Genomic DNA, 25,359 nt, shown 5'->3' on the forward strand with positions numbered 1-25,359 from the left:
CTTAAAATTTTCTACAATAAAAAGGTAAAAATTATATGGGTTACTAACAAAAAAACTATAGGAACCTCATTTTGGCTTTTATATCCTACAGCAAAAATAATTAAATCATATAGCAAAAAAATTAAGGAAAAAATGTTTAATAAACCTACGGCTAGTCTACCACCAAAAAAGGGGCAAGTATGTGACCTACAATGGCTTTTCAGTGGATTGCAGGTTCATAATAACGACGCTGTGGCTGCACAGCATCAGTTTGATTTTAAAGAGTGTCTACAGGGCAGACACTACTGACTTTCTATCCAATATCCATTCTGCTGTTTCCTTACTTACAGAATCCTAATCATGTCTATAAAAGAAAACACATCCAGCTAAAAAATTCCACTTATCAATTCCCCTTGCAGTTAGAAAAAAAGCTGTGATATGGAGCTAATGAAGCATTTACAGAGAGATTACAGAACTCAACACATGTAATAGAAAAGTCTGAAATTAATGACTAAGTTTCCATCTTAAATTTAAAAAGTACCCACACAGAAAAAGGAAATTAAATCCAAACTGCAGAGAAGGAAAGAGAAAGGACAGAAATCAACAACCTAGAAAATAAAAGAAAAATCATTAAAAGCAAAACCTGGTTGTTTAAAATCAATAAAACAGATAAGCCTCTAACCAGATTGTCAGGAAAAAGCAGCCACAAATTACCAATAACAGGATTAACAGGATTGTTAAGAATTAATAACAATCAGTACAGATGCTACAGTCATTAAAGGGAATAACAAGGAAATATAATGGACAGCTTTATGTCAATATATTCGACCCCTCAGGTAAAATGGACAAAGCCCTAGAAAAACAAAACTTACTCAAAAGCTCATTAAAGAAGAAGGAGATACTTGAGTAGTCCTACATCTATTAATAAATTGAATCTGTAGTTTAAAACTTCCCACAAAGAAAGCTCAGGACCCAGGCAGCTTTACTGGTGAATGTCATCAAACATTAAGGAAGAAATAGTATCAATTTTACACAAATTCTTCCTGGAAACAAAAGAAGAAAAAACACTTCCCAATTCTGTAAGGCCAGCATTAACCTAATACCAAAACCAAAAGAAGACATTACAAGGAAGACAAAACAAATGACAGAGAAACTACAAACTAATATCCCTCATGAACATATAGACCCAAGAATTATTGACAGAATTTTAGCAAATCAACTGTATCCATAAGAAACATATAGCTAACATAAAAGTTAATGGTAAAAGACTGAATACTTTCACTCCATCACCAGAAGCAAGTTAAGGATGTCTCATCTCACTACTTCTATCTAAATTTGTATTGGAGGTCCTAGTTAAAAAGAAAAGGCACAGAGATTGGAAAGGAGAAAGTAAAATAAGTCTTATCTAAGGGATCTACAGAAAAGCTACTAGACCTAGTAATTAAATTTAGCAAGGCTGCAGGCTACAAGGTCAAGATACAAAAACTGTAAAATATTACTGAGAAATTTAAGACTTAAATAAATGGAGAGATACATGTTCATGGATCTGAATATGCAATATTGTCAAGATGTCAATTGTCTCCAAAATGATCCATAAAGCCAATGCAAATCCAATCAAAATCTCAGCAGCTTCCCTTGCTAAAAAGCAACCAATGGAATGAAAGAAGATATATGCAAATGACATACTGGATAAAGGGTTAGTATTCAAAATCTATAAAGAACTTAAACTCAATACCCAAAAAACAAATAATACAGTGAAGAAATGGGCAGGAGACATGAATAGTTCTAAAGAAGACATCGAGATGACTAATAGATACATGAAAAGATGCTGAACATCACTCATCATCAGGGAAAAATCAATCAAAATCACAATGAGATACCACCTCAGCTGTCAGAGTGGCTAAAATTAACAACTCAGGAAACGACAGATGTTGGCGAGGATGCAGAGAAAGGGGAACACTTTTACACTATTTGTGGGAATGCAAACTGGTGCAGCCCACTCTGGAACAGTATGGAGGTTCCTCAAAAAAAATAACCAAAGGTTATTTCATATACCAAACAATGATAAAAAATAAAGTTGGAGAACTTACACCATACAACATTGAGACTCACAAAGCTACAGTATCACTAAGACAGGAAATATTGGTGTAAAGAAAGACATATCAAGAAGAGTCCATAAGCTCGCACATACATATTACTATTTTTTTTACAAAGATGCAAAGAACAATTCAATGGAGAAAGGATAATGCTTTCAACAAATGGTGTTGGAGCAAGTGTACAGCCATAGGCAGACAGACAAAAGCCACAACTCAATCCTATCCTGACACCATATACAAAACTTCATTCAAAATGGATCACTGACTTAAGAGCTAAAATATAAAAAGGCATGGGATACAATCCTGGGTTAGGCTAAGATTTCTTAGATAAGAGAGAAAAAGCACAAGTATAAAAGCTGATAAATTGTATTTCATGAAAAATTTAAAATTTGCTCTTCAAGGAGCACCTGGGTGGCTCAGTCGGTTAAGCATCCGACTTCTGCTCAGGTTATGATGTCATAGTTCGTGGGTTCAAGACCCGCGTCGGGCTCTGTGCTGACAGCTCAGTACCTGGAGCCTGCTTCTGATTCTGTGTCTCCCTCTCTCTCTCTCTCTGCCCCTCTCCCACTGACTCACAAAAATAAACATTTAAACATTTTTTTTAATTTTGTTCTTCAAAACACTATAATGAAATGAGTAAGCAAGCAACAGACTGGGAAAAACCACATACCCAACACTTATCTAATGAACTCTTGCAACCCCCTAAGAGACATACAACCCAATAAAAAACAGGAGCCAGAGATCTGAATAGCTAGGATATAAGCACCTGAAAAGATGCTCATATCAAAAACTGCAAATTATAAATTTTAAAATATGCTGTGTATTGCACATTAACTACACTTCAATAAAGCTGTCACTTTTTTTTAATGGGAAACCTGGGTGGCTCGGTCGGTTGCATGTATGACTTTCTTTAGCTCAAGTCATAATCACACAGTTGTAGGGTTTAAGCCTCACATCAGGCTCACTGCTGTCAATGCAGAGTCCGCTTCAGATCCTCTGTCCCCCTCTCTGTTTGTCCCTCTCCTGCTCATGCTCTCCCTCTCTCTCACAAATAAAAATAAATTAAAAAAAAAAACCAGGGGCCCCTGGGTGGCTCAGTCAGTTGAGCATCCGACTTTGGCTCAGGTCATGATCTCATAGTCAGTAGGTTCCAGCTCCGTGTCAGGCTCTGTGCAGAGCCTGGAGCCTGCTTCTGATTCTGTGTCTCCCTCACTCTCTGCCCCTCCCCCACTCACTCTCTTCTCTCTCAAAAAAAAAGACATAAATTTTTTTAAATAATAAAAACGAAAGGAAGGAAGGAAGGAAGGAAGGCAGGCACTATAACAGACACTACTAGTTTCTTATCTCACATCCATTCTTCTTTGCTTCCTTAACAGATGCTCAATTATATCTGTGCTAGAAAATATGTCCAGCTAAAATAAGCACAACTCTTATCTGTAGCTGTTTAATTTTCTTTGTCCATGCTTTGATATGATACCCGGGAGCAGACCATCTATATGTGACCATAAGAACAAAAGCCAATACAAAGGATGGGGGTTGGGTGGGAGGAAGAGGAGGAATCTGGTTTCCTGATGACCTCTACAGGAGTCACATTCTAGACTGCCTGCCTCAACTTCTTGTTGAGCAAAGTAGAGGTCTTCCTTGTTTAAGTCATTAACTGTTGGGTGTTTTTCTTGTACACAGTTGATTAATATTTGTAACATTCAGAGAACTTAGTACCAAAAGTGGGGTCTGAGGTACTAGTCACCCAAATCATCCCTATGTATTTGTCCAATGTAATGGTCCCATTCTTTCCCACTAAATGCCTTACTTTTGATAAGAGACCTGGTGAAGTTGTTAATTTATGTTGTTGTAATTCAGCAACTCACAAGCTCAGGCTCTGGTTTTTGAAAATATCAGCTTTAGGTATGACTGCAAAAGATAAGAAACTCTCTTAGGGCAATTATTAAGACTCTCTGAGTTTCTTTTGCCTTAAAAAAGAATTCTACCTAAGCAAAAATTCTCTGAATAATAAAAAAAACAAAGTTGAAACAATGTTTTAGTTTTGCACTACTGTATCTACCTAAATAAAACTTCTCTAAGGGGAAAAAAAGAATTCTGTACCACCCCTTAGCAAGCACTCATACCATTCTGTGCCTGTGGGTACTTTATTCTAGGTGAAAAACTTAAGGAACGGTTTCATAACTGCATGATATGGACTGCTACAGTCATATCCTCTAAAACTAATTTTATTCTCACTGCCATCAAACCCAAATAGCTCCTACCACCAAATGAGACTCCCAGATCTTTGACGGTCTCTTACTCACCACTAATCTTGATTTCAATTAACCAGCATGTCTGCCTCATAATAGATTATAGCAATTAAGTACAGAAATAATCTCTGGGTGGGCCAGGGAGCCAGGTCCCAAAGCTGTATAACCAGCACTAATGTCCAGCTACGACATGAAAGTGGTCTAGGAAAAATACCATTTCTACTGCTGCTTAAATTTGAATACCAAGAGGCGTGACATGTTGCCTCTGAAGAAGTGGATTCCTATGTCACTGGGCTTGCCATGTCAGTCTTCCTGTCTACTGGGACACATTCACACTGTTTACTTCTAAATCCAGGTCTGGTCACATGCCATTAACCTTAACTGCTAAGGAGACTGGGAATATGAATTTTATAATCTCACTGAGAAGATAGAACACCTATGTGGGAAATTATCCAAATATAAGGAGGGTGTCTAAGATGTGCAGCCACAAACTTTTAACTGTCCAATATTTATATTATTATCTTTACTCAAACATTTTACACAAGATATTTATATGCAATTACGCTTAATTGCCCATCACCACTTCTCAGTCATACTTACTGAACGGGCACATTTTTTGGGGGGACTGCTAGAAAGTCCATCCAGTTGCCCATGTTCACCCAGAAATCCTGTCACTTGGTCCAAGAAAGAAGATACATCTAACTGGTGCCACTCTACTAGCTTCTGACCTAAAAATTAAAAACCAGGATATATAATAAAATCAATATTCTTTCCGAATATTCTCATTATTTCTTTTGGCATATGCATAATTAAAACTCACTGGGAACACACCCTTTACCCCTTACATAGTATATTCATAAACTAGAGGATACATTAATTATAATCAACCTAAGAGATTCCTGGCCATCATGACAGGGCAGCTACTTTATCGCTGATATCATTAACTGCCATTTAAGAAGAGATTCACACAAAGCATTATCTGTATGAAACTCAATAATAAAGCTAACTCTACCCCCTGCTTCTCTGATAGGATTATAGCTAGCCATTGAACAATCTTAGTATTTTAATGACAGAAAACCTAAGGAGATTCCTTATGAAATGACAAGAAAGAAAAACAGTTATTCTTTCAAAGGACAGAACTGTACAAACTTATAAAAATACTACCATTTCCCCAAAGTTACCAGACACAGACTCCTACTAAATACATACTTCACTGATATTTAAATATTTCTCAAGGACATGAACAAAAACCCTTCATCTAAACCATTACAAATAACTCTAGGGATGCCTGGTGGCTCAGTCAGTTAAGGATCCGACTCTTGATTTCAGCTCAGGCCATGGTCTCCCGGTCTAGTGATCGAGCCCTGCGTCAGGCTCTGCACTATCAGCACAGAGCCTGCCTGGGATTCTCTCTCTTTTTCTCTCTGCCCCTCCCCTGCTCATGCTCTCTCTCTCTCAAAATACATAAATAAATATTTTTTAGAAACATAAATAATTCTGAAACTGGATCCAAGTCAAATAGTAAAGGTCAATTACTTAGATAAGTGAAAGATAAATAAGTTAAAGGCTATAAGATGACATAAATCTTACCTGTCCGTGGATCCAAGATAGAAACATAGGGAAAATCCCCTAGCTTGTAAAACTGTATATATCTCTGACCTTCTTCACTGTCGTGATAAACCTGTTAAGTCATTGATATTACAAAAAAGTGTCAACTACATCTTTGTTAAATATACCAACAGCAATCAATTATCCAAATACACCTTGGTATCTGTTAGATTTTCACTTATATCTTAGAAAATGAAAGTTGTCTGATTTGAATTCCCTCAATGCCTCTGGAAACTTGTAGAAACATATCACTCTGGGGGCGCCTGAGTGGCTCAGTTGGTTAAGTGTCTGGCTTTGGCTCAGGTCATGATCTCACGGTTCGTGGGTTCGATCCCCATGTTGGGCTCTGTGCTGACAGATAGCTCAGAGCCTGGAGCCTCCTTCAGATTCTGTATTTCTCTCTCTCTCTCTCTCTCTGACCTTCCCCTGCTTGCGCTGTCTCTCAAAAATAAGTAAAAATGAATGAAAAAAAAAAAAAAAAAAAGAAACCTATCACTCTGTTCTTTCCAGTTCAGAAGAGGTATTGCCCGTCCTGTTCAAGTTATCTGTCCATCTGTGTTATTCCTGACTTTCAAAAATAAAAATCTTAAGAAGTCACAATGTATTATATATTACATGATTCAAGTGCCTAGCATAATGCTAAGCAAAGAGATAATCAACAGGTGCTGAATAAAAAGGTTACCATTCAGAAAAATCATATTGAATCTAGGGACCTATATATAACACATGAAAACAGGCAAATCAATAGCATATCTTGCATTGGGAAAAGAATTAAGTTCATGCATAAGTTTTTATTTTCAACTTATTTTTCATAAAATAAAAAAAAACCAGAACACGATTAGCTTCCTAATTTATATAAAAAGAAACTAGAACCAGTAAGACCCTAACTGACAAGTGTAAGGACACACAGGTGGGAGTATCAAACTCAAGCTGAAATCCATGCCTTGGTCAAAAGTTTTTCCATTACTTCAAGAACTTCTATACCTGTACTGTCAATTATAGTAGCCTCTAGAACATGTGGCATTAAAGTACTTGAAATGTGGCTAGTCCAATACTGGTTAAGTATAAAATACACACCAGATCTTAAAGACTCAACACCAAAAAACAAACAAAACCCCTTCATATTTTAATATTAGTTTTAGATGAGAGAAAGTTACTTTAAATATATATTTAAATTAATTCCACTATTTCTTTTGACCTTTAGAAATGTGGCTAAGAGAAAAATTACTTATGTAGCTCGCATTATATTTATGCTGAATACTATAGCCATACATTCTATCAAAATATATCAGCTCCTCTGAGATAGAAATATTTCATGGCCAACATGGCTTAGTTCTTTTTCCTCCTTCCCTTAGTTCTTCATTGCTGACCTTATTTTCACTTGTCCCTTCCATTTCAGCCATTATGGATGGTTTTACTTTTTCATATATCACAATTTAACTGTTATTTCTCCCCCATTTTATAACCTAATGCTTCCTCCCCAACATCTCACACTACAAAAATTTTGATTCACTCTCCTCACCTGCCAGAAAATGAAATGTTCCCGAATAATATTCTTCACAGCTTCATTGCTCCATACATCACGGTTGAGGCACTGGCATGCAAAGTCTTGGACATTTTGAATGTTTATCATTAGCCACTTATTTTGCATCTGGCCACACTCTTTGGCCTGTAAGAGTAAAGTTATATAACATTTGTTAAAAAACTTTCTACTTGGTAACTGATATGTTTCAGAATTCAGAAGCTGTCCTCATAGAAATACTAAATATTTTCTCAAATATGACACCTAGAGTTTTCAGTATCTACACATTAATGTGAGCATATGTGTATAAGATCCATTTCTAAGCATTTTTCAAATTTAAATGAACCGCTTTTCATTTATACATTGCTAATGTTCTAATGACTAGATTTCTTTTATACATTTAAACATCTTTACCTAATAAAGATTCCATAAACAAGGTCGACAAGTCATGTAATTCTATCATATAGTCTCTTCCGATCCCTATACATAAATATCTCTCCTTTTAAACAAATGTAAGTAGTATGGATCTATTGCTATTTTACAGAATTACCCTAAACATTTCCGTAAAAACTGCTGAGGGTTTCCTCCTGTGGGGTTATTATTCCAAAGAGTGGATTTCAAAAAATGAGATCATGGGTGCCTGGGTGGCTCAGTCGGTTAAGCGTCTGGCTTCAGCTCAGGTCATGATCTCACAGTTTGTGGGTTCGAGCCTCGCATCAGGCTCTGTGCTGACAGCTCAGAGCCTGGAGCCTGCTTCCAATTCTGTATCTCCCCCTCTCTCTGACCCTCCCCCGATTGTGCTGTCTCTGTCTCTCAAAAATAAATAAAACACATTAAAAAAAATTTTTTTTAAATGAGATCACAGGATCACAGACTATTTCAGAATGATCTCCACGACTCCCAGGTGTATAGAATAAATATCAATCATGAGTGTGTACTTTTTGCCTCACCGTTCCTCATCACCACAAAGACCTAAGAAGTGTTGATGAACAGGAAAAGAATGGCAGAAAAGCAATGAGCAAATGCTACCTCAAACCTCTGCACATGAAACTGAAATGCAAGCCATAGTTTTGAATAATTTGTCCTACAATATTCTTTTCCTAATCAATTTGACATGGGAAAATCTTAAAAATCAATTAACTCAGATTAATAAGGATTAAAAAACATAGAACATTTTGAAAGTATAAAATGCAAAACTAAGAATATCTTCTGTTTTAAGGTTTACACAATCTTGAAAATACTGTTATCCTAATTTTTTTTGTATGAATCCCCCAGAGGAAATAATTTTCTAATATTCACTACTGAATCCACAAGTGAAAACTCAAGCTCTAAAAAGAAGTATCCATCTATTTGAGCCAGGAAACTGTATTTAACTGGTCAAAGGCTTATTTTAAAGCATACAAATATAATAAATCCCTGCTCCTAGGAAGTAGTAGTGCATCACTTACTTTCTTACCTGGAGCATGCATACAGACGTAATAAATGAGTAATAAGTAATTATACTGTTTGAATGGGAAAAAACTATTTGAGAATAAAGAAACAATTAAAACACAAGGTAAACTTACATCTGCCTCGACTATAACACTTGACAAGGAAAAAATGTATAACATCAAAAATAATAAAAGTCCAGGGAGCCTGGGTGGCTCAGTCAGTTCAGCATCTGATCTCAGGTCAGGTCATGACAGCATGGTTCATGGGTTTGAGCCCACATCAGGCTCTCTGCTGTCAGCGCAGAGACCTGCTTTGGATACTCTGCCTCTCTCTCTGCTCCACCCCAGCTTGTGCGCTCTCTCTCTCTCTCTCTCTCAAAAATAAATTTTATTTTTTTAATTTTTTAAATCTATATTTATTTTTGAGACAGAGAGAGAGAGAGTAGAGGAGGAACAGAGAGAGAGGGAGGCACAGAATCCAAAGCAGGCTCCAGGTTCTGAGCTGTCAGCACAGAGCCTGATGTGGGGCTCGAACTCGTGAATCACAAGATGACCTGAGCAGAATTCAGATACTTAACTAACTGAGCAACCCAGGTGCCCCTCAAAAATAAATTTTAAAAAGCTCAGAGTTTAAAAATGACACAGATACATTTGGTTATTAAAAATTTCATTTATTCACATTCATGCTTTAATTAGTTCAGATTCACTCATTATTCATTCGTTCATCAAGTATTTGAGTTTCTACCATGCTTCAGGTGCAATTATGGATGCTGGGTTATAGCAGTTACCAAAAGACAAAAACCCCTGCCTCCATGAAGTTTACATTGGGACAAAACCTTATACCAGCAAAAACACCTGAAGATCTACTAAGAAACTATTGCTAGAAGGAAGGAGCCACAAAAGATACAAATTTCATGCAAAGCAACGATATCTGAACTAACTATAAGAGAGACTTAACACAATCTCACTTAATATACAAATTATGAGTCGAGGGCTAGAGGTGTAAGTGGACCATGGGACAATGATGAATCTTCCCTCTTGGAATCTGTTAGGCTGTTCTGACTCAATATTTAAAAGCCATTACAGGGAGACACAAGGGTAAATATGGCTACATCAAATAGAAAGGTATGTGATGAAATTTATCAAGACAAAGGGAAACAGTAAAGACTAACCTCTCTCTCAGTCCCAGACAGATCAGGAAAGTATGAAAAATAAGGATATAGAGGAAAAAATAATTTGTTTCAATAATAAATATATATATGTAATGAACACTAAGAAGGAAATATTAAAATATACACAGCACCTTTTTATGGAAATGTTAATCATTTTTATCCACATTTATAGCAAGTACTTTTGAAATTCCTCTTAGAAATTAGGACTAGGTGCATGTTTAACTGAATGGCAACTTTAACAAATATGCATTTTTTATTGAAATAAGGAGTATCAGGGAAACTGTTCTGACTCTTTCTGTACAGTGTACTCTAGGTTATGCCATTCAGTCACTGAACAAAGACTTAATGAGGGGCAACCATGTGCCAGAAACTCTCCCTGGCACTGTGAAAGAATAAATAAAACAAAGTCCCTGTGTTCATGGAACTCATGGTCTGGTGAAGAAATAAGAAAACCTAAGAAATGTTCCATTGCCCAGGTCAGATCATTCATCCTAAGTGCTATGCTCACTCACCTCCAGCTGTACTGGTTTTCTAGGCTGTATCAGAAATAGGCCGAGGCCTTTCCAATATCGGTACCTTTACACTTAACTATTTTGTCTGCTCTTCCCCTGGACAGTCCTATGATTCATAGTCCTCACTCCATTCAGGTTTCTATCAAATCTCATCCTTTCATAATCTTCCCCGATCTTACTATCTAAAATAGTTCTGTCCTATCACAGTTATAGACATATATGTGAAACTTATTAAATGAACCTTGCTTTCAATTTCCATTAAGAACACTTGTACCTTAAATAAAAATGTTTGTAGGGGTGCCTGGGTGGCTCAGTCAGTTAAGCATCCAACTTCGGCTCAGGTCATGATCTTGCAGTCCGTGAGTTTGAGCCCTACATCGGGCTCTGTGCTGACAGCTCAGAGCCTGAAGCTTGCTTCATATTCTGTGTCTTCCCTTCTCTCTGTCCCCCCGTTCATGCTCTGTCACTGTCTCCCACTTATTTTGAGAGACAGAGAGACAAAGAGAGAGAATCCCAAGCAGGCTCTGAATGGTCAGCACAGAGCCCACAAACTGTGAGATCAGGGCCTGAGCCAAAATCAGATTTGGACACTTAACCAACTGAACCACTCAGGCACTGACAGTTCTGAGCCTGCTTAAGATTCTCCCTCCCTGCCTCTCTCTTGCTTGTGCACGTGCACACATGTGGTCTCTCAAAAATAATCATTAAAAAAATAGCCCTCTCTCTTTCCCTTATTCTATTTTTCTTTCTCCCAGGAACTACTATAACCTGAAATTCTTCTCCTTTCTCCCTCCCCTTCTGCCCATCTCTTTTAGATATACATCAAATATATATAACACTAAATATATATTCTATATTTTTTGTCTTTTATTTGGGTATAGTCTGTTTCTCCCCTTAGATTATAAACTCTTTGATGGCAAGAGCTTCCTATAATTTGTTTATCACTATCTCCCTATGGCAGAAACTGGCTTATAGGTACCAAATACCTATTTTCCCCTTCTCTCTCTCAGTAACAGAACCTCCAATTTTTGCTGAGCATCTGGATTTCCTAGTGTCCCCTACAGCTAGGTGTGGCTATGTTGTTGAGTTCTGTTAAATGGGATGTGAACAGAAGTGATATGTACAACTTTTAGGCTGTGCCTTTAAAGGGAAAAAGTGTGTCCCTTCCCCACTTCATACTGGCGGGAAAGCAAACAAGGTGGTGAGACATCTTGAATCAGATGGACAGAAGCAAGAAAGACCTATGGAACAACACTGAAACACAGAGAACAATTCCACTCCTAATAACTTCATATAGCAGAATCACTAACAATCTGGACATCTATCTTCTTTAAGCTGTTTGTTTTCTTCTTCCTAGTGTCTCTCATATGCCATTAAATCTTTATCCCAACAAATATAATCCCCATTACCTAGATCGAGACCTTATAATAGAACGCTTTGATAAATAGTTCCTGAGTGAACAGTAATCAGTCTCTCATTTGGTTAGCACGAACCAGAACGCTTGAACATACTCCACCTCTAGGTACACTAAGAAGGTCCAGTTTCTAAACCTGTAAAACTCTGGCTCAGATCTAGATCTAAAATGGTGCCCAAACCTATGGCTTCTGCCTGAACAGTCAGGATGTCCCTCTAATTTTTAACATTCATTGCCTTAATCTTCAGTGACTTAATTTTGTATATTATCTCCCTAATTTTTATAAAATTAGTGGATTTATCACTAGCCATAATTAAGTGCCTACCAGTTGTGGGAGTGTTTATGGCCTAAAAACTTGTAAACAATAAGCTTTAGTATTATCAGTAAATAAAAGATAAATTGCTATGAATAATATAGGTCATGAAATGCGAAGAAAAACAGGTCATATAACTTAAAGTGAATCAAACTTCAGAGGACAAGATCAAAAAAGATTCACATTTTCCCTCAAAGAACAAGCAGCAAAGTAACTGCTTTTATGAGCCCAAGATGATCAAATGAAATCAAGCTCAGAGTTATTTCATTCAGCCCTGAGCAACTCAGAAGCTATTAAAAATGGGAAACCTGGCAAAACAAACTCGGATGCTTTTCATCATTCGTATTGCTGCTGTTCTCTCTCGAGGGCTAAATTATCACCAGAACAGTAGAGAGAATAGGCAGCTACCATATTAAGATCACCAGGCAAAGAAAGAAAACATCTTTAGGCTGACTAATGAACACTAGAAACTCCCCCAACTCTAGTCTTATTTACATGACAAAAAGAAATGCTTGTTTGGTCAAATCACCATCATTTAGATTTTCTGTTACATGCAGCCAAATACTTTGAGGTTTTACAATTCAGAAAATTAAAACTCTGAAGAACAGGCTTACAGTTAAATTTTTAATCCTCAGTATTTCATTTAGGCTACTATAGGAATATGTCAAAGTACAAAATCTTTCCAAAAAAGCAATCTTAACTCACTTCCAAATATGTAGCTACAAACGTTATTTTTGTGATTACTGTTTGGCCCTCTTTATCCTAACAGATAAAACTTACCTAAAATTTAAGTGATTTACATCTATGAAAATGCTATTCTGATTCAGAAGAGCATTAATGTGCTAGTCAACACACAAAAGGAGCTGTTTGAATACTTCAAGAGAAGGATATTTAAAATCCTAACTAAACTCATTTGTTTAACAAATATTGTTTCTATAAAATACCATAAAACGGTCCCCAGTGATTACCAAAATAAAAGGAAACATGTTGTCTCTGTCCTCATTAAGCTTATAATTTAGCAAGCAATCAAATAAACCTGCTCCAGAAAGTTTTTCTTCGGCTTTAGCCAAATTAAAACCAAGAACTGAGAGAATGTATTCTGCAACTACACAGATACTCTTTTAAAATACAATAAGATCTCCATTCAAATACGGGCAACAGATTCCTATGATTCACAAATGGCCAATAAACACAGGCACATTAGTCTCAGTAGTAATCAAAGATACACACAAACTAAAAAAAGTAAGATTTTTTTCCCCAAAAGCTACCAAAATGGCAAAATTCTAAGGTGATACCACACAAGGGTAATAAAAGGATTTTATCAAATCATCTCATATGCTGCTGGTAGAAATATAAATCAGTGTAACCTTTTCAGTATCTCACACTTGTGTCATACTTATTAAGATGCCAATTCTCTAAAGCTGGAAACTTTTTTTTCTTAGAAAGAAAAAAATGGCATTGAAAATACAAAAGGATTCATACCTAAGGCTTAACATTTCCAACAACTTACTGTTTCAAAGCTGCCTTTATGCATCAAATCAATGGGTGGCCGGAAGAGATCCGCGAGGGTAGTTAGTTTCTTATCTATTGCTCCTCCATTTCTTAATTCCTGTTCTTGCCGAACTGCAACACAGGAGGATAAGGAAATGTCAGTTAGCCAGAAAATAAGTCATGCATCTAGAAATATAAAAAACATGCCTCAACTGCAACAATTACTAAACAACATGCCTGATCCCAAATGTAAATATCTAATGCTGATTCTGAAAATAAAACAAAACAAAAACAAAAAGCAAGGTGGGGAGGGAGTCTTAAGACTTAGTGATGTTCTCAATCCAAATGTAAGGAATGATAAAAGCTAAAAATTATAGTAGAGTCACTCAATGAAAATATTTCCTTTTCATATTCCAAAACAACTTTAGCAGAGGAGAAAACTCCATCTCCATTTATCCAGTCCAGTGATCCTAATGTATCTGTGGTTTCTAGCTACATTCCCAATCTTTAAAGATTCTGGCAGTAAGAGAACACCACCACTGTTGTCACCTTCTCCTAGAAGCACACAGGCTTCCCTGGATGGCTGGAGTTAGTCTGGGTTCCCCTTCAACTCTCTCCAAAGTTACAAGACCTATCTGTCCTTCAGTGAGCTCATCACAAATCAACTACAAAATCAAGCATGGTCAGTTTTCCACATATTCTCTCAACAATTTTCCTTTTCTTTTAAGATTCCATTGCTGACTCAGTACTAAATCCTCTAAAAGAATAAAGCCAAGAATATCATTCTGTCTTACTCCACAGAAAGATATAAACCTATTCCAAACAATGGTAGCCAAAATATTAATAGTGGCTGCTTTGGGTGGTGTGGGTTTTTCCTGTTCTGTTTTTCAATACATAACAATAATCCATTTTCATTGTGGTAATTCCTTTAAACTGACAGCTATCAAGATCTTTTTTTTTTTTGCCAATTATTCAATTATTGTTTAAGTTGAAATATAGTTGACACATAATATTCTTTTACTTTAAGGTGTATAACATAGTGACTCAACAATTATATACATTACAAAATGCTTACCACTGTAAATGTAGTTACTTTTGTTACCATACAAATTATTACAATATTAACTGACTATATTCCCAATGTTGTAGTTTTCATCACTGTAACTTTTTTTTTCTTTTTTTTGAAAGAGCGAGAGAGCAAGTGAGCGCACACCCACATGCATGAATGAAAGCGGTGTGATGGTTGGGGAGTGAGAAGCAGAGGGAGATGGAGAGTCTTAAGTAGGCTCCACGCCCAGCACAGCCTGACATGAGGCTTGATCTCACGATCCTGGGATCACTGCCTGAGCCGAAATCAAGAGTCAGATGCTTAACTGACTAAACCACCCAGGCATCCCTTATATCTAGAAGTTTGTACCTCTTAATCCTCTACATCTATTTCACCTATCCTCCCACTCCCCTTTGGCAACTATCAATTTATCTTCTGCACATAGGAGTCTCTTTTTCACTTGTTTGTTCATGTTTCTTTTTAGATTCTACATGTAAGTGAAATCATATGGTATTCACCTGTGACTTATTTCACTTAGCATAATATCTTCAAGGTTCATACACGTTGCAGTGAATGGCAAGGTTTCATTTTTTTCTTTTAATGTTTATTTTGAAGGAGAGAGAGAGAGAGACAGAGCATGAGTGGGGGAGGGGCAGAGAGAGAGGGAGAAACAGAATCTGAAGCAGGCTCCAGGCTCAGAGCTATTGGCACAGAACCCACCACAGGGCTCGAACTTACAAACCTTGAGATCATGACCTGAGCCGAAGTCGGATGCCCAACCAACTAAGCCACCCAGGCGCCCCTGTTTCATTCTTTTTTGTGGCTAAGTAATATTCCATTGTGCAATACCATATCTTCTCTATCCATTCATCTACTGATGGGCACTTAGCTTGCTTTCATACCTTGGCTACTGAAAATAATGTTGCAATAAACACAGGGGTGCAAATTTCTTGTATTCAAAGGATAAATACCAAGAATTATAATTACTGAGTTATATGGTATTGCTATTTTTAATTTTTTGAAAACCTCCATATTGTTTTCCATATGCTGCACCAATCTGCAATCCCATCAACAGTGTACAAGGGTTCCCTATTCTCCATATCACTGCCAACACTTTTTACTTCTTGTCTATTTGGTACTATCCATCAAAACTGATGTGAGGTGAGATATCAAGATCTTGTACGAAACCATCTTTTTCGTTTATTATTGTCAACATTTAAGTGCTCGTTCAAAAACTGACTAACTTTGTAATTACTAGATTTCTTACATTTCTCCATCACTCTTATTATTCTATCACCAGTTAGGTCAGCATTTGGACCAATTCAACTCAAGGGGAAGTTAATGACAATCACAAACTGAATCCACAATTTCCTTCTAAAATAAGGTGATTCAGGAGCACCTGGGCGGCTCAGTCAGTTGGGCATCTGACTCCTGATTTTGGCTCAGGTCATGTTCTCACAGTTTGTGAGTTCAAGCCCCGTTTTGAGCTCTGCACTGCCAGCACAGAGCCTGCTTGGAATTCTGTCTCCTACTCTCTCTGCCCCTTCCCTACTTGCTCTCCATCTCTCTCTCTCTCAAAATAAATAAAAAATAAATGTAATAAATAAATAAACAGAATTGAAATGAAATAAAAACAAGATAAGATGAGAGAAGAGAAGAGGATTCCTGGGGTGCCTGGGTAGTTTAGTCAGTTGAGCATCCAGCTCTTGATTTCGGCTCAGGTCATGTTCTTATGGTCATGACACTGAGCCCCAAATCAGGCTCTGCGCTCAGCACAGAACACACTTGGGATTCTCTCCTTCTCTGTCCCTTCCATGCTCTCTCTCTAAAATAATATTAATAATCTAAAATTAAAAAAAAATTTTAAGTCAAGGTGATTTCTTGGGTGCCTGGGTGGCTCAATCAGTTGACTGTCCAGCTCTTGATTTCAGCTCAGGTCATAATCCAGGGGTTGTGGGATCAAGGCCCACGTTGGGCTCTGTGCTACGCATGGAGGCTGACTGAGATTCTTTCTTTTCTTTTCTTCTCTCTTTTCTTCTCTCCCTCCCTCCCTCCCTCCCTCTGCCCCTCTCCCCAACTCACATGCACTCTCTAAAATAATTTTTAAAAAACATACATAAAATAAGGTGACTCCTTATATTAATCCTCTTTTTCTTAAGAAAAGTAAACCTGTATCAAACAAACCAGGATCTTGACTTGTAGCAGAGTGTATGGGTGTTTTTCCAACTTGTGGTTTTCTATGTGAGAGAGTGAGGGAAGAGAAGAGAGAGGAGGAAAAGAGATAATAAACTGGCCCAAGATACCTACTAGTTTCAGTTTGAAAATCTCGGAAACCATCAAATATTGAACGTGCAGGCCGTCGTCTTTTAGGTGCTTTAGGGGAAAAAAAATAGAATTGATACAGAAATTTAAACCTTAATTTTGAAAAAACTCTAAAAACTTCCTTATCTATGTGTCTTGTTTTAAAACACTCATAGATTTACAAAGGTGCCCTCTTCAAAAAATAAAATATTTAAAAACCTTCAAGTCATTCATATACAAAAACTCAACCATCTTTAGCCCAACCATTTTGTTTTAAAATAAGAAAATTAAGGCCCAGTTAAGAGACTTAACCAAATTTACATAAAAGACAAGTAGAAAGAATATTTTGGGGATGACTCCCCCTGGTGATGAAGCTACATACATGCTGCAAATATCTAATTTAGGTTAGCCTAAGGCATCGGACTATGCTTTGGTGTGACACCTGAGTAAGCCCCTAGCTTCTAAACCATAACATTATATATTCTTAGTGCGTGGATACACCAGTAGAATTATAAACACCAAAAACATTTTTAGTTTTGGAAAAAATTTTTTTCCAATTACACAATGTTTCATGAGAGAAAAGTGAACAGAACCAAGGTCTTCTGATACTTAGTGTAGTGTCTATTACCTAAACCTTAAGTATTTTATAGATGAACTTTAGAAAGCAATAATTAAAGTGTTATCTTCCTATATGTATATGTTCAGATCATTTATATATATTATAGTAAACAAGGACACTTAACAATTCTTAAAAAAAAAGAAAATGTGTGTATATATATATATATATACACACACACAACGGAGTATTACATGACAGTGAGAAAGAATGAAATCTGGCCATTTGTGGGAAAGTGGATGGACCTCGAGGGTGTCATGCTAAGCGAAATAAGCCAGGCAGAGAAGGACAGAAACCATATGTTTGCACTCATAGGTCTAACAGGAGAACAGGAGAAACCTAATGGAGGACCAGGGGGAGGGGAAGAGGGAAAGAGAGTTGGGGAGAGAGAGGGATGCTAATCATGAGAGACTATTGAATTCTGAAAATGAACTAAGGGTTGAAAGGGGAGGGGGAGGGGGAAAAGAGATGGTGGTGATGGAGGAGGGCACTTGTGGGGAAGAGCACTGGGTGTTATATGGAAACCAATTTGACAATAAACTATTTATAAAAAAAAATTCTTAAAATATGGGTAGCAATTATTAAATTGGCTTATGGCATGCCTGGACAGCATGTAAACAGAACAATGCTTCATGTTAAATGATAAATTGAGCAGTAAGATTAGATACAAAGTATAAAAGTCCTCTACCCCATGTCAAAGCATCTTTCCCAAAAGTCTGTGTCTGTTATTATATAATTCTAAGAACAATGGAAGAAAAAGCAAAATGCAGAACCATATATATTTAAAAAACTCATTTTGTTTAAAGTATTATTTGTATATAATTTATGTACTTTTGTGTATTTATATTAAAGAATCAATATTATCTCTAGGAAAAGAGATTTAAGAAAAAGAGAAACTTCCATGTTTTAGTTCTGTATTAAATATTTTTTATATTGAATTGTTTTTAATTGAAAAATTTTAAATTTAAGTAGTGCAGTATTTTCTCCTCCCTTCAAGCAGCAGGGAATGTTACTCTTTTCAATCTTGGAACTATTTTTAATCAAAAGTTCCTATTTCAAATGTATGTTTCTGGCAAGAATAATATGGCCTCTCAAATAATGCTCCTTAAAACTCATTATCAGATACTTTTTAACCATTACAATTAAGAAAGTAGGGATACCAATGGATAAGGCACAGAATGGCTGCTTAAAAAGAGCATATTATAATTGGGGAGTTAGCATATAAAAGATAGTTTTCTTCTACTTTTAAAGCTGCCAAAGGTAGGCCACTCAATATTCTACCTTATCTCTCACACACACACACACATATCCACTCTCTTCCCGCTTTAGCCATTGTCTATTAGGAACCTAATGTCTCCTATTTCCTCTTCTGCTAGCCTTGGACCCAACCCCTTTTATTTCTTGGGCTTATTATCTGCTCCTATTTGTTTCCTCCTCATTTATGCTAAGTCTAACCTAGAATCTCTCCTCAGGAAAAAAATAAAAATAAATAAATAAAAGGGGCGCCTGGATTGCTAAGTCAGTTAAGTGTCTGACTCTTGGTTTCAACTCACTCAGGTCATGCCCTCACTGTTATGAGACTGAACCCTGCACTGAGCATGGTGCCTGGTTAAGATCCTCTCTCTCCTCCCCCTTCTCCCCTCTCCTCTACTCATCCTTTCTCTCTTTCTTAAAAAAAAACACACAACAAAAAACGAATCAAAGAACCTCTCCTCAGTCCACACACAACACACCTCTAGCACTAGAATCTTTATTATAGGCATACCTCAGAGATAATGTTATGTTTGGTTTCAGACTACCACAATAAAGCAAATATCATATTAAAACGAGTCAAATGAATTTGAGTTTTCCAGTGCATATAAAAGTTATGTTTACACTAAAGTGGACCATTGAGTAATACAGATTTGATCTATAAGGCTCTACTTATATGCGGATATTTTCAACAAATACTGTACAGTTCTTCTCTTACAATTTTTTATAACATTTTTTCTCCAGCTGACCTTTCTATTAAGAATACAGTGTATGATATATATAACATACAAAATGTGTGTTAATCAACTATTTATGTTATTGGTAAGGCTTCTGGTCAACTATAGGTTATTAGTTAAGTTTGGGGAAGATCAAAGTTATATGCGGATTTTCAACTGCTTGGGAGTCTGCTCCCCTAACCCTTGAATTGTTTAAGGGACAACTGTATACCGTAGTTCATTACATGTGCAATAGCATTATGTTTTTAAAAATGTACACATTAATTTTAAAAAGCTTTATTGCTGGGGCACCTGGGTGATTCAATCAGTGTTCAGCTCTTGATTTCAGCTCAGGTCACAATCCCAGGACTATGGGATCTAGCCCTACATCGAGCTCTCCACTAGGCATGGAGCCTGCTTAGGATTCTCTCTCTCCCTCTGTCCCTCCACCCGACTGGCACTATCTCTAAAATAAAACTTTAAAAAAGTTATTGCTAAAAAATGCTAATCATTGTTGAAGCTTTCAGTAAGTTGTAATTTTTTTTGCTGGCGGAAGGTCTTGCCTCTATGTTGATGGCTGTTGAGTGAACACAGTGGTTGCTGAAGTTCAGGAGGCTGTAGCAACTTTAGAATAAAGTTTGTTGCATAAATTGGCTCATTTTCACAAATGATTTCTCTGCAGCATACAATGTTGTTTGATAGCATTTGAGAGGAACTTCTTTCAAAATCGGGAGTCAATCAAGGGGGGCCTGGCTGGTTCAGTCAGTGGAGTATGCAACTCTTGATCTTGAGATCGTGAGTTTGAGCCCCACAATGGGTGCAGGGATTATTTAAATTAATTAATTCATACTTTTTTAAGAACTGGAGTCAGTCCTCTCAAACCCTGCCGCTGCTTTATCAACTAAGTTTATGTAATATTCTAAATCCTTTGTTATCATCTCAGCAATCTTCACAGCATCTTCACTAGGAGTAGCTTCCATCTCAAGAAACCATTTTCTTTGCTTATCCCTAAGAAGCAACTCCTCATCCATTCAAGTTTTATCATGAGGTTGCAGCATACATCGTCAGGCTCCATTTCCAATTCTGGTTCTCTTGCTATTTCTACAGCATCTGCAATTACTTCCTCCACTGGAGTCTTGAAGTCCCAAAGTCAACCATGAGGAGTTGGAATCAACTGCTTCCAAATTCTTGTTAATGTTATTTTGACCACTTTCTATGAATCATGAATGTTCTTAGTGGCATCTAGGATGCTAAATCCTTTCTACGAGGTTTTCTTTTTTCTTTTTTTTTAAAACTTTTTTAATGTTTTATTTATTTTTGATACAGAGACAGAGCATGAGAGGGGGAGGGTCAGAGAGAGGGGGAGACACAGAACGGGAAGCAGGCTCCAGGCTCTGAGCTAGCTGTCAGCACAGAGCCCAACGCGGGGCTCGAACTCACAAACGTGAGATCTGACCTGAGCCAAAGTCGGAGGCTCAACCGACTGAGCCACCCAGGCGCCCCTCTACGAGGTTTTCAATGTATACTGCCCAGATCAATCAGAAGAATCACTTTATGAATACATTATGAAATGTATTTTTTTAATAATAAGACTTGAAAGTAAAAATTACTCCTTAATCCATGGGCTGCAGAATGGATGTTGTGTTAGCAAGCAGGAAGACAACATTAATCTTGTTGGGTATTACCATCAGAACTCTTAGATGACCAGGTGTGTTGTCACTGAGCAGTCATATTTTGAAAAGAATTTTATTTTTTCTGAGCAGGTCTCAAGAGTGGGCTTAAATATTTGGTAAACCACGTTGTAAACAGATGTACTCATCCAGGCATTGTTGATCCATTTACAGAGCTCAGGCAGAGCAGATGTAGCATAATGCTTAGGGGCCTAAGGATTTTCAGAATAGTAAATGAGCACCGGCTTCAACTTCAAGTCATTAACTGAACAACAGAGCCAGCCTCTCCTTTGAAGATCTGAAGCACTGACTTCTCCTCTCTAGTTATGGAAGTCCTAGAAAGCATCTTCTTTCAATAGAAGCCTGTTTTGTCAACACTGAAAACCTGTTGCTTAGTGTAGCCACCTTCATTAATTATCCAAACTAGATCTTCTAGACAACTTGCTATAGGTTCGATATCGGCATTTGCTGTTTCACTTTGCATTTTTATGTTACGGAGATGGCTTCTTCCCTTCAACCTTATGAACCAACTACTGCTAGCTTCATATTTTTCTTCTATAGCTTCCTCACCTCTCAGCCTTCATAGAACTGTAGAGTTAGGGCTTGCTCTGGATTAGACTTTGGCTTAAGGGAATATTGTAGCTCGTTTAATCTTCGATCTTGACACTAAAACTTTCTCCTTATCAGGTTATTTAGGTTATTTCAAGCACTTCTCATTTCTTTCAAAATTTTTCCTTTGCAGGGTGCCTGGGTGGCTCACTTGGTTAATGTTCTGACTCTTGATTTCGGCTCAGGTCATGATTTGTTTGTAAGTTTGAGCCCTGCATCTGGCTCTGCATTGACATCATAGAGCCTCTTGGGATTTTTGCTCTCCCTCTCTCTCTGCCCCCTACCCACCACCCCCAAACTCTCTCTCAAAATAAATACATAAACTTAAAAAAATTTTTTCCCCGTTGCATTCACAATTAGGCTATCTGGCGCAGGAGGCCTAGCTTTTGGCCTATCTCAGCTTTCAATATGCCTTCCTCACAAAGCTTAATCATTTCTGGCTTTTGATTTAAAGTAAGAGATATATGACTTTTCCTTTCACTTAAACACTTAGAGGGCACTGTAGAATTATTAACTGGCCTAATTCAAATATTGCTGTGTTTCAGGGAATAGAAAGGCCCAAGAAGAGGGAGAGACAAGGGAATGACTCGTTGGTGAATTATCATATTGATCACGTCCACCATCTCCTAAGGGTGTTGCTTGCGGTGCCCCCAAACAATTATAATAGTACAAAGATCACTGTGACAAATATAATCATGAAAACGTTTGAAATATTGCAAGAATTACCAATATATAACAGAGGTATAAAATGAACAAATGCTGTTGGTAAAATGGCACTGATAGACTTGTTCAACACAGGGTTACCACAACCATTCATTTGTCAAAAAACAAACAAACAAAGTATCTGCAAAGCACAATAAAAAAGGCATCTCTGTACTCCCACCTGCCTCTTCAATATGTGGTCTCCTGACTCTTCCAAACTATCTGCTGTACAGCAAATATCAGTCCTTTGTATTCTCACTCTACTGCCCACATACCAGGAATGCTGGTCACTGAGGTCAAAGAGGTTAAGCTACAAAGAACTAATAAGAGATGCAACAGGAGATTCATAGAATAGGGGAGTGGGATAGGTAGAGAATAAAAATTTAGTCAGAAGAGTGGCACTGCACACATTTCAAAAATCCTTATTAATAATTGACTTAAGAGAAGATATGTGGATTTCAGATCCACTTGTACATTCAATCTGTTGTTATTCCTATAGTTCAAATAAATTAAGAAAATTAAAATTCAACCAAACACAGATACATTAGTTGTAAACGGGAGGAGTATTTTAATAGTGTTTTAAGATCATTGTGAATATTCTCCTTTGCTACTACAGCAAAACTCAACCAGTGGTAGCTTCTTAAAGGTTAGTTGCAAGCATGGAATCTAAAAGCTCATCAATGAACTTTTCATGATCTGCTCCATTAAAATCCACTGGTCTATGTGGTAGGCAGTCTCTAGGATTGCCTCCAATTAACCCAGTCTTCGGTATTTATAGCCTGTGTGCAAATATCTTGAACATGGGCAGGATCACACAGAATGTGACAGAGGTGCTGTGATGGGATGTCACTTCTAAGATTAGATAACAAAAAAATGGTGGCTTCTATAATGGGCTCCCTTCTATTGCTCTCTAATTTGCTCTGTGGGAAGGATCTGATGTCTCCAGCCAACGAACAGCCACATGAGTGAGCTTAGGAGATCCTTCTCTATTCAAGCTTTGAGATGATTATAGCTCTGGCTGATACCTTGATTATACCCTTGTGAGAAAGTCTAACCAAAGACACCCAGCCAAGCCACTCCTGGATTCCTGGACTATAGAAAATGTGAGATAACAAATGTTTGTTATTTCAGGAAGCTAAATTTTGGAGCAATTTGTTATACATCCAATAGATTATATAAATATAAACATATATATGCAATATAAATATAAATATGCAATCCATCTTACTGTCTGAATAGATCTTTTACCTATGCACAATTTTGTAATATGTTACACTGGTCATTTGAATATATTTGTCACAGCTCTTTCTGCCGCTGGGTCCTGTCCCTTTAATCAAATAAATTACAAATTATTTATTTATTTATGCTTTAATAAAACCATCCTTTTTGCACCAAACAAAAAGAAAAAGAAAACATTTGTTTCCTTGCAAACATTCCAAACACCAAGCATTTCATTATACAATGATAATTTAAAAATCACCATCACCAAAGGCTACCATTAATCTTATCAAAAAGCCTTTAAGTATTGGGAAGCTTATCAAGCTCATAATTGTGTATATCAACTTGCTAAAATTCAAATTTCTGCCTAAAACTTGTTTTTTTTAATCTTTTTTAATATAACACAATTTATATTAACATATACAATTATTTTCCATCATTTACAATACAGTAGTTACAATGACACTCCAAGCAGAAAAGCAAAGTAAAAAATCAAAACACCAACTTCTGTTTCATGTAATTAGACTTATACAGAAATTAGAAGGTTAAGTAACAACTAGTTAATCACCTAATTTCACAGCTTTTTGAAGTGGCAATCGTTATATAGCAGCTTATTTATGATACATTCAAGATCAATGATACAATTTATTACTTGCTCATAAGCTACAACACAGCCTGCTTAATACCTTTCCTTAAATTCCACCTCTATACTACAATATACTTGAGGTCCATGCAAAAAAGTAGCTACCTTTTATGTAGGAAATGGATGGTTAAGTCTTTGGTGTTGTAAAAGCAACTTCATTTTAACCTAACCACCCCCACCATCAAAAAAAGAAGAGGAAAAAAAAGTAAAGAAAATAATAAGGGGAAAACCTAAGACACACTTCCTATAGGAAAAAAAACAACCATCATGTAATTTCTGTCCTTGACAGAATGTATTAAATAAGCAAACACCCCCAACAAGCAAAACAAGCACTACAATGTAAATATATTAAGTTTTTTTTTCCCAAAATACAGTTAGATTGTATTGTAGTTTCACTTAACAGTATATAAAATGCTGTGTTGTGACAGGTATCAACTATCCATTAGTTACTGAATCAATTCTTCTTAAGCACTACTAACTGCTTGCTTTTCTTGAAGCTAGATCATTCTGAATATTTCCTGTTAGACCTATGAGTGCAAACATATGGTTTCTGTCCTTCTCTGCCTGGCTTACTTCGCTCAGCATGACACCCTCAAGGTCCATCCACTTTGCTACAAATGGCCAGATTTCATTCTTTCTCATTGCCATGTAGTACTCCATTGTGTATATATACTACATCTTCTTGATCCATTCATCAGGTGATGGACATTTAGGCTTTTTCCATGTTTTGGCTATTGTTGACATTGCTGCTATGAACACTGGGGTACATGTGCTCCTATGCATCAGCATTTCTGTC

General features: G+C 36.8%; 1 protein-coding gene across 1 annotated transcript in view; it reads right to left on the reverse strand.

Annotated features, from left to right (window-relative positions):
* Positions 1-25,359, reverse strand: part of UBXN7 (UBX domain protein 7) — a 61,762-nt gene that overhangs the window by 9,685 nt on the left and 26,718 nt on the right. The window contains exons 4-8 of the mRNA XM_029939533.1: positions 17,145-17,210; positions 13,809-13,921; positions 7,458-7,604; positions 5,918-6,008; positions 4,928-5,055 (exon numbers count right to left, since the gene is read on the reverse strand). Of these exons, the coding sequence (XP_029795393.1) occupies positions 4,928-5,055; positions 5,918-6,008; positions 7,458-7,604; positions 13,809-13,921; positions 17,145-17,210 (545 nt within the window). The remainder of the gene's footprint in view (positions 1-4,927; positions 5,056-5,917; positions 6,009-7,457; positions 7,605-13,808; positions 13,922-17,144; positions 17,211-25,359) is intronic.

The sequence above is a fragment of the Suricata suricatta genome, chromosome 5 (assembly GCF_006229205.1).
Source record: "Suricata suricatta isolate VVHF042 chromosome 5, meerkat_22Aug2017_6uvM2_HiC, whole genome shotgun sequence".
Classification (NCBI taxonomy): domain Eukaryota; kingdom Metazoa; phylum Chordata; class Mammalia; order Carnivora; family Herpestidae; genus Suricata; species Suricata suricatta.